Source organism: Eulemur rufifrons, chromosome 11 (assembly GCF_041146395.1).
Source record: "Eulemur rufifrons isolate Redbay chromosome 11, OSU_ERuf_1, whole genome shotgun sequence".
NCBI classification, from domain to species: Eukaryota; Metazoa; Chordata; class Mammalia; order Primates; family Lemuridae; genus Eulemur; species Eulemur rufifrons.
The window spans coordinates 3,291,306-3,304,186 of NC_090993.1; the positions used below are offsets into that span (position 1 = coordinate 3,291,306).

General features: G+C 42.0%; 1 protein-coding gene across 3 annotated transcripts in view; it reads left to right on the forward strand.

The window, feature by feature from the left end:
* Window positions 1-12,881, forward strand: part of LOC138393391 (kinesin-like protein KIF28P) — a 38,775-nt gene that overhangs the window by 5,715 nt on the left and 20,179 nt on the right. Inside the window, exons 3-8 of one of the 3 annotated variants that reach the window (XM_069484528.1) lie at window positions 2,569-2,772; window positions 6,749-6,784; window positions 7,635-7,859; window positions 9,518-9,672; window positions 10,438-10,549; window positions 12,653-12,720. In XM_069484528.1, the coding sequence (XP_069340629.1) occupies window positions 2,569-2,772; window positions 6,749-6,784; window positions 7,635-7,859; window positions 9,518-9,672; window positions 10,438-10,549; window positions 12,653-12,720 (800 nt within the window). Of the gene's footprint in view, window positions 1-2,371; window positions 2,773-6,748; window positions 6,785-7,634; window positions 7,860-9,517; window positions 9,673-10,437; window positions 10,550-12,652; window positions 12,721-12,881 lie in introns of those variants that run through there. The other 2 variants (XM_069484529.1, XM_069484530.1) reach the window with 2 other exon arrangements.

The following is a 12,881-nucleotide window of genomic DNA, read 5'->3' on the forward strand; positions in this document are numbered from 1 at the left end:
CCTTCAACGCAGAACTAAGTGACACAGAGACATGTAAGTAGAGCCCCATGTGAAGGCAGAGATCGGAGTGATGCAGTTGGGAAGTCCAGCAATGCCAGCAGCTGCCACAAGCCATGAGAGAGACATGGAACAGATTTTCCCTGAGAGCCTCCAGAAGGAACCAACTCTCCCAACACCAGTATTTCAGACTTCCAGCCTCCGAAACTTGAGAGACTAAATTTCTGTTGTTCTAAGCCACACAATTTGTGGTACTCTGTCACTGCAGTCCTAGGATACTAGTACACTGAGGGATTTTAAATATATATTAATCAAAGCATATTAAATGTCCATTACTAGTTAACATACATAATGTAACATTTTTATTAAAAAAAATGATTTTGTTATCCGATACTGAAGAGAATGGCATTGTTTAACATATTTCCAAATCTCTGTCTTGTCTGGCTTCATAAACGACAGCTGGATTCTCTGCCCTGCGTATAATCTCTTAGAAAATCACGTGTCATGTAGCCCCTGGCCAGCTCTACTCGTGAGAGAATGAGAGTGAAAAAAGACAAACAGTAATATTATCACAAAAGTAATGCTCACTTTACAACCCCCCTGAAAGGATCTCAGGAACCCTGGAATGCACTTGAAGAACTGCTGCCCCACAGCAATCAAAAATAAATAAATCAACAATACAAATATGGCTAACTAAGGAGTCAATTGTAAGGAAGTGGAATTAGGAAACATTCTGAATTCCCAGCATGGCAGGGCAAAGGCAGGAAAAGAAAGAGGAGATGGAATAAGTAGAATACACACAGCAAGACAGATTTAATGCCAACCATATCAATTATTACGTTAAATATAAATAGTCTGAACATGCCCATTAAAAGGCAAAGATTGTCAGATTAGACAGAAAAAAAAACAAGATCCAACTATCTCCGTCTACAAAAAAAGGTTTAAAAATAAATAAATAGATATCTTGTGTATACTAAGAAATAAAAAACCAGAGAAGCTACGTTCACTTCATGTGGAGTAGGCCTCAGCACAAGGAACATTACCTGATGACGAAGGCATCACTTCGTTAAGACATCATCAGCCTGAATGCGTATGCACCTAATAACTGAACCTGAAAGGGCACGTAGCAAAATCTGATAGAAATGGAAAGAGAATTAGACAAATCTTTAATTGTGTTTAGTGATTTTAACATTCCTATCTCAGTAGTTGATAAAACAATCAGTAAGATTATAGAAGACCAGAACAAACACCATCAACCTAACTGACGGTCCTATCACAGAACACACCCACCATTCCACACCTGACCGTGACACTACATGTCCTTTTCAAGCACACGTGGAACCTTCATCACAATAGATCATATTATATTCCAGATCATAAAACTCATCTCAATAAACCTAAGATGACCGAGGTCGTACAAAGTATGTTCTCTGACCACACTGGAATTAAACTAGAAAGGAATAACAAAGATATTTAGAAAATTCACAAGTATTTGGGAAATAACAGACTTCTAAATAATCCATTGGTCAAGGAAGAAACCCCCAAGGGAAATTAGAAAATATTTTGAACTCAACGAACATTGAAAGACCTATCCAAATCTGTGGGATGCATCTCAAATCGGGCTTACAAGAACTTTTATAGCGTGAAAGTTTTTATCAGAGAAGAACAATCTCACATCAATATTCTAAGCTTCTACTTAAGAATTTAGAAAAAGAAGAGCCAATGAAACACAAAACAAGCAGAAGAAGAAAAAAGAAAAATAGGGGGTGGAGGGGTAAGAGCAATATACGTAACCTAATCTTTTGTACCCACACAAAATGCTGAAATAATAAAAAAAAGAAAAATAAAAAGTAACTAATGAAATGTACAACACTAAAACAATAGAGAACAATCAGTGAAACTGAAACTTGGCCATGGCCCTGATGATAAAAGGAGCCGGGTCACGTGTCCTCCCTTTCAAGCAACCATGGGCATGAGCATCTCTCTCTTCCACTTAAAAAAAAAAAGCAGGGGGGGGGGGCGTGCACGTGTGTGTGTGTGTGTGTGTGTGTGTGTGAGAGAGTTAAACGCTTCAGAACCACTATGTCGCGTGAAAAAAAAAGCTCACCAGCTCTCACCGGCTAAACTTACTGTGGGTATTTTGTGATGCTATTATTTGCTTTAAGGAATAAAGAAGTAGAAAGCATTTTGGTCTCATTACCTTGGTGCCAGTAACTTTTTTGTCTAGTTGCATAATTTTAAAGACCTAACCCACGTTTTTGGCAGGGCTGTGAAATACGCAAATTCATTCTTGATGGATACTAGCCAGTTCAAAATATATCTGGTAACAGGATCCATGCATGTAAATGGTCCGTATTTTCCACACTGACAAACCCATTTTTGGTTTCCAGTTTTCCCCCACTGTTTCTAAGCCAGCAGCTGAGTTGTGTTTCAAATAGATCATGTGATAGGAAGGTGGAACTTATGAAAACCAGGATATTAGATTTTAAGAGTTCTGAGAAAAGTCAGGAAGCGTAACTGTGCATGCCACTGGCCTGTGCCGGACATGACACCTGCGGATCTTCTTTCCAGAGAGATGTTTTCCGGGACCTTGGCAGGGGGATTCTGGACAGCGCTTGGCAAGGCTATAACGCTACTCTCCTGGCCTATGGCCAAACTGGCTCTGGGAAAAGCTATTCCATGATTGGGTTTGGTGCCAACAAGGGCATTATTCCCAATGTGTGCGAGGAGCTCTTTCAAGCGATCGAGAAGCAGGAGAAAAATCAAGAATACCAGGTATGTGCTCTCGAGTCCCTTCTTGGGGGAGCTGTAACTTTTGCATTCTGGACCCCTTCTCCAAATGGAAGTTACTAGCATCTCTATTTTAGGAGAATGTGAGTTTTCCATACCAAAATGTTCGTGTGATTACAAGATCATGTTGTAGCTAAATAAGATGTTGAATTTTTCTCGTTCTATGGAGACAAATCCAAGGAGATATTTTTAAAAGCACTGCAGGTATCACGGAAGCAGACATTTTAATTGCCAGCGCTCACGAGGGATCATTATTGAGGTTTATAAATCAAAGTTTTAGCTGACTCAAGTTCATGGTTTTCTCTGCTGCCCTCTTCTACCAAGGTTGTGGGTGTGTTCTCATCTTAATTTGTTTTTATTTCTAAATAAAGAATGTTACTTTGTTTCTTACTTTTTTCTTATATATGGCATAGCTTCTTACTTGCCCTAGCATAGAAGGCCCAAGACGATTATAAATTTGCTGAAGGCTGGTGACATTTTCAAGACGGAGTGGAACAACATAATTAGCTTTAAAACATGAAAGCACAGTGTCAACAAATACCTGTAAGCACAGTCTAAGTTGCTGCTTTCTCACATGGCAGAATAGTTTAAACTGGTGTTATGAAAATTCAACAGGGCATTATTTTTTATCGTAATTATTTTTCAGATTTTAAAGGTAATGTGTTCAAGTTAGAGAACAGGATTTATTCAGTCTCCTCATCTAAATACCATCAACATTCTAATTTTCAATTAAAATAGTTCTAATTTTTTAATTAAAGTATTTTCAAAAGAATACAAGTATAGTTTTTTAAATTTATTTTTTTAGAGATGGTCTCACTCTGTCGCCCAGGCTGGAGAGCCCTGGCGTGATCACAGCCCATTGCAGTCTCAAACTCCTGGGCTCAAGTGATTTTCCCTCCTCAGGCCCCCGAAGCTGGGACTGCAGGTGTGAGCCACCACACCCAGACACAAGCATAGACTGAAAACTCAAATACTCAAGAGAAAGGCAAGCATGCGTCCACACAAAAACTTGTACATGAATATTTCATGGCAGCATGTTTGCAATAGCCAAAAAGTGGAAACAACCCAAGTATCCACGAACTGATGAACAAATGTGGTATATCCATACAATGAACTACTATTCAGCCTTAAAAAGGAGTGAAATTCTGACACATGCTACAACACAGATAAGTCCTGAATACATTACGCCAAGTGAAAGAAGCTAGAGGTGGGTACAGTGGCCCATGCCTGTAATCCAGCTACTCAGGAGGCTCATGCAAAAAGAAAAAAAAAAAAAAAAGAAAGGAAAGGAAAAGGAAAGGAAAAAGGGCAGTGCAGTAGCTTATGCCTATCATTCTAACACTTTGGGAGGCCAAGGCAGGGGGATCGCCTGAGGCCAGGAGTTCAAGACCAGCCTGAGCAACATAGCGAGACCTATCTCTACAAAAAATAAAAAAATTAGCCGGGCATGGTGGCATGCACTCGTAGTCCCAGCTACTCGGGAGGCTAAGGCAGGAGGATTTCTTGAGCCCACAAATTGGAGGTTACAGTAAGCTGTGATTGCACCACGGTCCTCTAAGCCTAGGTGACAAAGCCAGACCTCATTTCTAAAAAAGAACAAAAAAGAAAGAACATCCTCCCCCCCCCCCCACACACACACACAATGTTGTATGATCTCATTTATATAAAATTTCCAGGATAGGCAAATCTATAGAGGCAGAAAGCAGATTAGTGGTTGCTTCGAGCGTGCGGGCCTGGGAGACAGCAGAGAGGGGAGAAAGCAGAGAAGAGGGAGTGACTGCCAATGTGTTTTTTTGGAGGGGCGATGGAATGTTCTAGATTTAAGATGTAGGGGATGTATGCGGATAGCTGCACAGCTCTGTGAATATACTCAGAACCACTGGTTGTACACTTTAAATGGCCGAACCATACTATATGTGAATTACATCTCAATAAAGTTGTTTTCAAAACAAAACAAAACAAAACAAAACCTTCTAATAGCACAGGAAAAGGCCTATAATGGAAACCACCAGTCTCCTGAACATCCTCTTCCCCCTCCCTGTGACTGCTCATGGTTACTATCCTCAATTAGTTAGCTGTTTGCCCTGGTATCTGTCTCCATATTTTAAAATAATGTTGGTTTTTCTCTTCTTGAAAAGCAATTTCAGACATTGTCTGCTATCTTTCCACCACGGTAGAAGAGAATTTCACTCTGCCACACTAACACTCCCAACCACAATACTTTTTCTCCTACATACCCCCTGCATTTAGGATCATGCATATTATAAAACTTGGCTGCATCAATAGTTACTAGCATTTCAGTTGTACAAATATATAGTTCACTGCTGAACCAACTGTTAGTTCATATTTCCCTTCTACACTTTTTCTTGGAATTTTTAGTTGCCTTTTTAAATTATGTTTACTTTTCTATGAATCTTTCTAAATGCTCCAAGTCACTGTCACATGCCTATGGACATTATTTTTCCATATACTCAAGCCTTTTGGTTCCATTATTTTTGGGGTCTCCTTCAGCAGGAGTCTTCTATTCTCCTGCCACAGTTGGAGCGGTGCTTCTCCAGCTCTACTACAAAACTGTCATTCTGGACCCTTACTGCCACCTTCTTGGCGGGCTCCCCTGGCTCCTACATCCAACGTTTTCCTCTTTCTTGGTTAACTCTCTCCTTTCGCTGCAACCTCCTCAGAAAAGGTACATCAAGGATGCGTTTTTTGCATCCTTTGCACAGCTGAAAATATCTTTTCCTCCCTCCACATTCAATTGACATTTACTCAGAATAAAATTCTAGATCTCTGAGAATATTGAAGACATTATTCCATTATCCTTTAAGTTCCAATGTCACAGCTGAGAAGTCAGCTGCCATTCTGCTTCCCAGTTCTTTGCACTTGATCTTTTTGGATGGTCAGTTTCCCACTCACAGCTTTTGGGATCTTCTCTTATCCCTGATGTTCTGACATGTCTTAATGTGAGTCTTTTCTCCATTCTGGGAAACTTTTATTATTTCTTTTATAATTTTCTTCCCTCTGTTTCTTCTGCTTTCCCTTTCTAGAACTTCTACTAATTGGATTTTCAACCTCTCATGCAAATATGTTTTAATTTTATTATCTTTTACCACCTATTTTCCATTTCTTGTTCTTTTTATTCTGCATTTTAGAGGATTCCCTCAACTGTATTTTATCACTTCTACATTTTTATTTTGGCCGTCACTGATAAATTTGATTTACAAAAACTTCTTCTTACTCTTTGTTCCTTTTTAATGGCATCCTATCTTTTCATAGATATAAGTATTTATCTCTCTGGGGCTATTAATGATAGGGCTTTTAAAAATGTTTTCTTTTACTCTCTGCATGGTCAGTTTTGTCTGAGTTGAGTTCCTTTTTTCTACTTGTTTGTTTTCATCTCTCATTTATATTGCAGGCCTTCCCTGCCTGCTAATCCTTGTCTGTTTGTTCATTTTTGAACACGAGATCCTCTGAAACTAGTGGGAAGCTCTAGGGCCACGAGGCTCAACTGGCAAGACTCATCACAGAAAAGCCAGCTTTTTTATGGGTTGAGTGTGGCAAAACGTCAGTATCTTAAAGCCTTTTCTGTAGACTAAAGCCATTCAGATCTCCCCAATCCTGCTTAGGAGGCGCCAGCTTGGCTAGCAATATTCCAAAAGCACAGTAAAGACCCCTCTTCTCTTCTACATATGTTCAGATTGGGGTATGAGCATTAAAGAATCACCTTTTTCTGTTCCCAATCGAGACTAAAACACACACATACTTTTTGTATCTAATTTATGTTAAGAACTTCCCCCACATCAGCAAAATTATTTGAGAACTTCAAATTGCATGTTAAAATAGATCCTCACTGTATTCAATATTAGCTTTTCCCTTTATTGACATGTCTGTTGTTTCCATATCACTGTTTTTTCAAAGGTGACTGTTTCAAGAGAATATTCACTTTGTGCTCTTCTCTGTACAGGTTACATTCAGTATGCTGGAAATTTACAACGAACAGGTAACAGAGATTATATTTTCTGACACACAAATCTGAGTGACTGCAGCTTAATAAACATCATGGACTCCCAGTCACCTCTTTTACTTTTCCCTGGCCTTGGCCATCAGCCCTGCCTACGTCTCCAGCTTCGTCTTATGTCCCTCTGTCTCCACACTCTATGTTTTGGCCACTTCGTTACTTTGCAATACAAAATTTGTGATAATTCAGAAAGAAGCTAGGATGGTTTATTTTCATATTATCCACAGAAGAGTTGCTAATGCAATAAGAGTTAACAAGATGGCTAGGAGAATATTTGTTAATAAGAGAACAATGTGTTCAAGCATGAAAGCTTTAGCGGCACCTATCTATAGGCAGACAACTGTGGATACTACTCAAATGTTTTATCATGTTACAAAAGCAGTTTCCCCCAGGCTCCAACACGCAGTGCATTAAACATTATTTGTTAGCCTAGTGCTGGTCACAACGCGCACTCAACAAGCATTCGTCAGACGCCGAGTGTCAGCGTCAGGATCTACGGCAAAAAGACAGGATCCCACCCATGGGGAATCCCAGTGTTGTCGGAGAGCTCTAGGTACATACTTGAAAACAATAAAACTGCATTTCTAAAAGTAAGTTTAAAAAGATTTTAAATATGCTTGTGTCAATCATTACAACAGGATTCTCTATCTTGTCTTGTCATTTCCCTACTCCTTACTTAGCTAAATTATGAAGTCCCTACGGAAATGTACTTTTTATTCATCCAATAAATAGTTATTGAACACCTGCTGTAGTGTAGGCAGAGATACCGCAATGAGGTCAACAAAATTCCCTGTCTTCCTGAAGTTTACCGTATTTACTCCTTTTTCCACAGGTAAGAGATTTGCTGTCTAGAACCAAAAAACCCGGTGGGCTCAAAGTAAGGGAGGATCACCAGCTGGGCTTTTACGTGGAAGGTCTGACGTCGGTGCCTTGCGAGAACTACACGCAAATTGAAAGACTGATGGAACAAGGGACAAAAATAAGGACCACGGCTTCCACCAACATGAACGCCAGTAGCAGCCGGTCCCACATGGTCATCACCGTCCAGTTCAAGCAGGTGAGATTCAGGTGAATGCCACTGTCCTGACCTCCGAACACGCTGGTCTGTGGAAGGGTCCTTCCTCATAATGGCGCAACGGGCTGGTGGGGATTAAGGAATCATTGCAGATTTGACCTATGGATTCAGGTGGCTCTTCCAACCATAGATTATAGGGTCAGACGCAGGAAAAGGTGAAACACCTGTACTTTTCCTGCTCCCCTTCCCGCCTCAACACCCATGCCCCACCTGGCTGAATGAGCCCATTGCTAATGGTAGAGTGGCAGTATGGGCTACCATGTCCCCAAAGTGCCCACAGGACTAAAGGCTCTTCTCCCTCAAATTCCATGCTCTGAGGAGTGGGCTTTGACCCCATGTTGATCAAGGAGGAAATTGTGAAGGCGTGAGAGTGACTCCATGGTTTATCACGGAGAATTAGATCAGTAGCAGGTCTGAGCATCACCAAGATGGTGACCACCTTTCAGATCTGTGAGCCCAGGGGACCATCAGATACGGAAGTACCTTTCTGACACTTGGAAGTACCAAGTGTTCTTTGAAACCAGGTAATCCATGTAACATTCCACTAACTAGAATCTTTGATAAACTAGAACATACTTTTTCCTCCATGCTCTTTGGTGGAAACCAGAGAGTGACCCATACAATATCACCAGTGTGATCTAGAAATGCTGTTCACAAGTCCTAGGTGAATGTTATAGTAGCTGTGATCTTACTGCCTCTGTCCCCTAAGTCATAGAACTAGTAATAGAATAGTAATCAATGAAAATTATCCCATTATAACCAAGAATAGTGGGAAAACATTGGACTGGGTTTACGTCTGATGCCCTGTTCACCAGGTCTAAAACTTTGGGAAGTAACTTTATCTGAGTCTCAGCTTCCTCATCTGTAAAAGGAGGCTTGAATAAGACACTGCATTTCACCTTATTTTTTTAAAATGCTGCATTTTGAAGAACTTTGCAAACTTTTAAGTGCCATTCACTTGGCTTTACATTGTTAGTAAAATTCGGAAACGTTACATATGGTTTGCCCTTCTATTTTTTTAACTTGCTATTTTAGGGGCAGAGAGGAAATCAGCTGGAGTGAAGAGATTTAGGACCATGCTCTGTTTACTGGGGTCAGCGGCAATGTTAACATCTTATACTGTGTGCCAGGGATGTGTCAGAATCATCACATCTTTTATCTTTAACCTTCTTTAACCAATGTGTTCCTATCACCATTTACAACTCAGAAAGCCGAAACTCTCAAAAGTCATTTGTTCATAGTCATGTAGCCAGCAGCGAAATCCGTAAGATTCTAAAACTCATGTTCTTTCCACTATAGGACCACACAATCCTGAACAGTTACTAATTTTGCAGATTTCACAGTATTATATATTTAAAAAGTTGATTGGCCACAGAAATACGGGAGCAATAACTGATATTTCATATTTCATTGGAAAAGAGCTTTGCAGAATCGGGAAGGGGAAGGTTGATGGGTCTGGCAATGTTGTGTTGCAAAACGTCATTGTAAAGAGGGTGGGATTTTACACAGTAGATGTCATTGTCTTTTTTGACCCTGAAGTATAATTAGAAGAACCATTTAAACGAGCAAACTAGAGTGACTTCACGTGCAGCCTGCCACCTCCCTACTCATGCAGGGTGACCTGTGGTGCTTTTCTGCAGGTTTTTCCAGACAGACACCTCACCAAACAATCCAGTATTAATTTGGTGGATCTAGCAGGAAGTGAAAGGCAGAAATCGTCAGGATCCGAAGGAGACAGATTGAGGGAAGGATCACGAGTTAACTTAAGTTTAACCAATTTGGGAAACGTTATCAGGTAAATAATCCACAGTCAGGTATTTGTGCCATAAAAATGACCTCAGTATAAAAAACTGGATTAATTATAACCTTTAGTTTATGGTCCACGCCATCCTTGGCTCAGGCCTGGCCCTACTATATATTTTAAACAAATTAATTTTTTTTTTTTCTTTTTTTACCTCTCTTCTATTCCTATCTCCTCCTGCTAAAATCCACTGAATGAAGAACACTTATTATGGATCCACGTGGAACCAAAAGCCCCAGTTTAACTCAGTCACTAATTATTTTTTTTAAATAACACTAATAAAACCACCACCCACCCAAAGAACTAGTAGGTATTCCTCACCTGTCCTCCCCTGGGAGGTAACCACCACCTTGAATTGTATTTCTCTCTACTCCCCTCCTCCTCCTTCCTCTTTTTTTTTTGGTTGGGACAGAGTCTCACTCTGTTGCCCAGGCTAGAATGCCGTGGCATCAGCCTAGCTCACAGCAACCTCAAACTCCTGGGCTCAAGCGATCATCCTGCCTCAGCCTCCCGAGTAGGTGGGACTACAGGCATGCACCACCGTGCCCAGCTAATTTTTTCTGTATATCTTTTTAGCTGTCCATATAATTTCTTTCTGTTTTTAGTAGAGATGGGGTCTCGCTCAGGCTGGTCGTGAACTCCTGAGCTCAAACAATCCATCCGCCTCGGCTTCCCAGAGTGCTAGGATTGCAGTCATGAGCCACCACACCCAGCCCTGATACATTCTTTTAATTTGTTGTTTTGTATTTTTCCCTCCAGCGCTCTGGCTGACGCAGCCATGGGGAAGAGAGTCCTGCACGTTCCCTACAGAGATTCCGTCCTGACCAAGCTGCTCCAGTCAGCTCTGGGTGGGAACAGCAGGACCGCCTTGGTAAAGTGACTCTCTTACAACATTTCAGACTGGTCTAGCTATTAGTATTGTTGTTATTGTTATCGTGATTACAATTATTCTGAATACACCCATAATGCAGCGCTTTGCTTGGACATAGCACATTCTTACATATTATCTCCTGATTCCTGGTGCTCTTTCTGTTACAATGTTCAAATAACGTTTCTATATTTCTAATTTTTTATTTATTCTTTTCTGTAGTTTTCAGATTCTCTGCAAGGAACACGTATTACTTTTATTATCAGAAAAAAACTAGTACCGAGCTGGGCGTGGTGGCTCACACCTGTAATCCTAGCGCTCTGGGAGGCTGAGGCGGGAGGATCACTTGAGGTCAGGAGTTTGAGAACAGCCTGAGCAAGAGGGAGACCCTGCCTCTACCAAAAATAGAAAGAAATTAAATGGACAACTAAAAATATATAGAAAAAATTAGCCGGGCATGGTGGTGCATGCCTGTAGTCCCAGCTACTCGGGAGGCTGAGGCAGGAGGATCGCTTGAGCCCAGGAGTTTGAGGTTGCTGTGAGCTAGGCTGAAGCCACGGCATTCTAGCCTGGGCAACAGAGCAAGACTCTGTCTCAAAAAAAAAAAGAAAGAAAGAAAGAAAAGAAAAGAAAAGAAAAGAAAAAAAGAAAAAAATACTAGTACCATTTGAAAAATAACACTCACGATGTCATGTTACTGTAAATCAGCAGTTACACCGTGGCGAGGCAGGAAATCGGTGGGACCGCGTCAGGTGTAGGCGGATGTTCAACCTGGAGAGTAGCTGAATCGCGTCCTCTCGGCAAAGACCTTGGACTCTTATTTTAAATGTTTGCCAAGTGGGTGCAACACGGGCTGTGTTAAGATCAGGGCTCTCTGTGCTTCAGCTCTGACTGTGTGCAGGGAGGGACAAAACTGGGCGAACTCTGCCCCCGGCCCTGGCCCGGCCCCCAGTCTGCTGTCCTGGGTAGCAGGGCAATGTCCCCCTGCAGGGCCCTGTCACCTCTCTCCCAAATTCACAGCAAAACACATCCTTGCTCTTAAGCATTTAATCTTGCCTATTTTTAAATACTTCATTTTAAAGTTCTCTGGTTGTCAGTTACCCGTGGGCCTCAACGGAACATCCCCCAAGAACCCAGAATATAAAGGAGGCAAAAGATGCCCTGTAGACGTCACGCTGCGCAGTGCAACCTAAGGGGTCTTACCAGACGTGTGCAGTCACCCGCGACCACAGGGTGACACCCAGATCTGTAAGACTTGACAGGGGCCGACTGAAGGCAGCACAGTGTGTTAACAAACACAGACGTGGCGGGGAGGAGGAAGGGGGTTCCCGACCAGCTCAGGAAACAAATGGAACGGAGACTCCGCCAGGCCGACAGCCACGCGCTGCAGTCTCTGTGGGCCAATCCCAGCTTCAGCACAGATACCTCAAAACCTCATTTTCTTCCTTTCTAAAGATTATATCCACTGGAAAGTATGTTTGTGATGATTACATGAGGCGATATAAACAAACGAGCTTTAAAAGCTGGAAATCCAAACTCTACATAATTATTCCCTAAGCTACCAATGCCCTGGGCCCTGAGCCTCCTGGTCCGTGGGTTTTGTATGGGCACCTGCCACGTCACCTCCCCGGTCACCCTCAGGGACCCTGCCCACGTCCAAGTCATCCAAAAGTCTGTTTCTGATTTGAAAAGTTTGCTTTCTGGGTTCTGGAGCAACTGGTCCAAAGCCAGTGGCCAGACGGGAAGCCACAGGAGTGGCCGCCTGGGAATGAGCAAGTCACACTGGTCTCTGCGATGCTAACACTGTGCTGTCATTCCTGTCCCTGCGAAAACCCGCTGAGGACTCGATCCCGAGGGCGGGTCACACTGAGGTCAACAGCACAGGTATTAGAGTTAGGCAGGGCTGGGTTCAAGCCCCAGCTCTGTAGGTTATTATCTGGGTAAACTTGGGCATATTACTCTTCTCTAAGCCTTGTTTTCTAAGTTGTAAAGGTTGAACAATACTGTGAATCACAAGATGCGAGGCTGCTCTATGAATACTAGCTGTTTAATTACAACGATAAACCCCTGTGTAATTAACAAAACCTGAAAGGGGTGTTTTTGCAGATCGCCGCCATAAGCCCCGCTGACATCTGCTACGAGGAGACTTTATCAACATTAAGATACGCCGAGAGGTACGTTCATCAATATTTATCACCCACAGCGGTTCTAAGTTCTAGGTCTGGCAGACTCTTCTAGTGCTCTCACGCCTGAGGGTTCGGCATTTTGGGAGGGGTCCAGGAGAAAGAGGACAAAAGGGTCCGAGAGAGAGAGAGAGGAAGGAAAGGACGTAAAG